Source organism: Buceros rhinoceros, unplaced genomic scaffold (genome assembly GCF_000710305.1).
Source record: "Buceros rhinoceros silvestris isolate BGI_N320 unplaced genomic scaffold, ASM71030v1 scaffold8115, whole genome shotgun sequence".
Classification (NCBI taxonomy): domain Eukaryota; kingdom Metazoa; phylum Chordata; class Aves; order Bucerotiformes; family Bucerotidae; genus Buceros; species Buceros rhinoceros.
This window is the reverse complement of record NW_010412225.1, coordinates 23,288-26,996: the sequence shown is the minus strand read 5'-3', so window position 1 is coordinate 26,996 and position 3,709 is coordinate 23,288. Positions and strand designations below refer to the sequence as shown.

Genomic DNA, 3,709 nt, shown 5'->3' with positions numbered 1-3,709 from the left:
CATGCAGCAGGAGAATATAGGGCACCAGAGGACTAATCAGAAAGTCTGGGTAATTTTAAGAAAAGTCCATTTTAGAAGGAAATCCACATCCCAGATTAAGACCAAAAAGCACCTAACTTATCCCCACTTTCAGAATCTTCTGTCTTCTCTGTGCTCTTCCTATGCCCTTTGCCTTCAGTTGCATTGAGGGTATTCCCAGCATGTAGTGATGGTGCCAGCAACGGAGGAGACCAACATCACCAACCTCCCACCATGTTACGCTTTTCCCAGGGATCCTTTTAAACGCTGTTGGCAGGGCAGGAGGGACACAGAAGAACTGAGGGAGAGGAGGTGCTGGCAATCTCACCTACAACCAGTGCCGAACACAGCACTGTCTCCTGGCCAAATTGCAATTCCATATGTTCTACTCGGCCGACAACGCTGGGGATGGAAAGAGAGAGGTCTCCACAGTCCATGGCAGGTACTTCTTCCAGCCTGTGGGACACAAGAGGTGTTATTGCTTCAAGTGGAGGAAGAGGAGGAAAATAGGACTTCTCACTGATGGCAGTACTTCCTGGCCTCGTTCGAAACAGGCCCACAAGAGGAGGAATCTCTTTCATACAGCATGTCTGGAGGCACATCCCACAAGCAAAACCGTAAGGTGCCCTCCATTCGGGTTCCTCACCACTGAGTCTCAACATCACTTGGGCAGCTTTGCCCTGCAGTAGGCACAGACAGAACGACACAGCTCTGCCTCCCAGTCTGGGGTCTGTGCGTGACTTGCCAGTGCTCCCGACGCCTTGCCCTGTAGCCCACCCTCTTCATCTGCTCCCAAGGAGCCACGTGCACATGCAAAGCTGCTAGCGATTATCACTGGGGTGGGGAATCAAACATGCCGAGGTTCTTGCCATAGGTTTTCTTTAAGCCACCCCTCCTTTTCTACTGTGCAAAGACTTACCCCAGCTGGTTTAAACAGCTCTTGGAGATGAGATTTGGTAGACACCCGGTGTTAACAGTCGCTTTCAATACCTGACCTTGGCACTAGAAAAAACAACAACAGGTTGTTACTGTGGGCTCAAAACTGGCATACCTGCTCCTCCAGCAATGTGTCAGACCTTTCTTAGCAACACAGCCAAAGATGTGGTGTTTTAGGCCATAGTCAGAAGTCAATGGTGGTCTCCCCAGTGCTCTGCAAACCTCTGCCGAAGTTTCTTTTTTAATTTGTCTTCTTTAATTTGTATTTGGTTGCCCAGCTACCTATCTGTTATTCGTGACTTCAACTTATCAGTATTCCTGTCCAGAGATGTGTAACGGGTGGATTTGTTCAGAAAACCCACATGGACTTTATTAGCAGGGAATAATTGATATGACAAAAGCTTCTAAAGGAATATAAGCGTGTGCTACAGACTTTGTAGGTTTCCTCTCTCCATTTCTTCTGGTGTCACAGGGAACAATGTTCCAGGGCTAGATGTCTGTTCTCAGTCACAGAGCTTCCAGGGAGAAGTCTGTAGGAGAAGCAGGAGCACCCAGGACAAGCATCCCTGAGAAGGGATGGAAGTTCCTAAGACAACTGACGTATCTGACTGACTCCTGAATCCAAGAAACCACCTAATGCAGAGGTCTCTATTTTATGGAGGTCTTACATTAAGTTCCTAAACAGCTCTTTAGGGAAATATGACAAGAACAGAACTACACAACACAACTACAGTATTCAAAGCTGGTGCTATCTAGCAAGGGGAAGGGACTGGATGCCCTGCACCGTGTCACCTCTGCATGATCTCACTGGAATAATCCCCAGTGCCTTCCCCACGTCGTTTCTTCACCACTTTGCACTTGAAAGGGAACAGGAGATGTAGTTGCCATCTGTTTTCTGTCCCCTCTGCACAGAGGTTCTTAATGGCAGGCCACAGGTGCTGAAGTAACAGCAGGTCTCATAGATGGTAGAGGTCTGAAAAAGGGTCATCAAGGACATCGATAAGAGTTATGTTCAGAAAAAAAAAGGAGGAGCAGGCCTTAGTAAAGGAACTGGAGAAGATGCAGTAACTGCCATCTACAAAGTATGGCTTGCACCTACCTACAGTGCCTCCCATACTCATTCTTGATGGCCTAGTTCTTCAAGGCTCTGTGTCGCACCAACACCCCAAAAACCCCAAACCACAAAGTTTCCCTCTTGGGAGGCTCATTTTCCTCCTGCTATCATTTGTATTTTTCCTGTGATTCCTTCTCTTCTATCCAGTGCAGCACTCAGTGCCGCGAGCCGCTCAGAAGCAGCGAGAGTCCTCGCACAGCTCCTCTAACCTTATGCTCATTGCTGCCAAGATTAAATGCTTTGAGCAACTCCAGCAGATCAGCATGACCATCAGGGACCCAGCGCAGCACCAGCAAGGTCCAGGAAAATGTCTTAATTTCCCAATTTCTTAACTAAATCCGTTTATGATTATTACATAGGTTAATCATTACAGAGAGCTACATCCAGTGTTTCTAAGATTTCATTTTCAAAAATGTGCTATTTTTGAGTTATTGTGAAGAGAGAGGAGAAAACAGCTTCGGTGAGAAATACTGGAATGCTGCAAACAGACACAACACCAACAGGAGCTCGAACGCTAATTACACTCGAGGCAATGTCAGGGAGCGCATGCTGGAAACGTCAAGTCTCATTTGTCTTGGCGATCTTCCTCTGGTCTGAACTGCAGCTACAGTACCTCAGTGTAGAGAATTTAATCATTCTGAACGTTTGGATACATCGTGTTCCTAGAACAGCCACTTAGTTGAGAAATGCTGAAGAACTGCAGGACCACTGGGGCGACCCATATGCGTATATGTGATGTATATTTAAAAAACATCGTAACTTTTAGAGGGAGGAGTTTTCACCACGTGCGGCATCATCGGGGACCAAGGAGAGCAGTGCTCAAGCAGTCTCTATGCAGAAGACGTGCACAGATGCGTATTTTCAGCAGCTCTGGATGTGGCTATTACACTTTTTCTTCTGCAATGTAAAAAAGCGTGTTTATTGATGAAGAATTGTGTCCAGCTAATTAATAGTCCCATATGACTGCAAACACGTGTGACTTCTTAACAACACCCAAGTGAGGCATATAATACTAAACACCTTCGGAAAGCCAAAGCCAAGACAGTTCTTACAAACCTCTGGCTGCCAGCACTGTGCAGTCTCAGTCACACGGCGTCTGCATTCAGTCCAAGGCTGCTCCTTGGCACACGGGTATGGAAATTGCCACAGAACTACAAAGCCACTGGTTTGGAGAACACAAAATTTAACTGACTTGATACCAGCAGGAAGATTTCATGAAGCAGTGTCAGACCACAGAGGAACCAGCCCCCAGAAGCCCCCTCCGCGGCAGTTTGCACTTCCATACAGGACATTCCCCCAGCTCCTTCACAAGTGGGCAGTCCTGTTTCATTGTGGAGCCGTTGGAGCTGCCGTTCCGTGGTCACACAGATCACACTTTGTAAAGCTGGTAGAAGACCCAGCCGAGCTGCTGCCTGTTCCCAGAATGCACGGCCATTCTCTTGCACTTCATTCACGCATGCCTCCTGCCTCTTGGCGTAAATCTGTTCTAAGTGAGTGGGGGAGCATGCTAGAGCCTAACAGAAGGGGAAGAGCTGCAAAGCGCTCTATTTAGAAGCTCCTGACGTTGGCAATACCTCTGCATGTTCAAAAAAAAAAAAAAAAAAAAATTGCTGGCATGGCCCCCGGCTCCCCGGCATGTCA

General features: G+C 47.5%; 1 protein-coding gene across 1 annotated transcript in view; it reads right to left on the bottom strand.

The window, feature by feature from the left end:
* The window catches only part of NRIP2 (nuclear receptor interacting protein 2), a 16,415-nt gene that overhangs the window by 3,560 nt on the left and 9,146 nt on the right, over positions 1–3,709 (bottom strand). Inside the window, exons 3-4 of the mRNA XM_010136304.1 lie at positions 938–1,020; positions 347–474 (exon numbers count right to left, since the gene is read on the bottom strand). Of these exons, the coding sequence (XP_010134606.1) occupies positions 347–474; positions 938–1,020 (211 nt within the window). The remainder of the gene's footprint in view (positions 1–346; positions 475–937; positions 1,021–3,709) is intronic.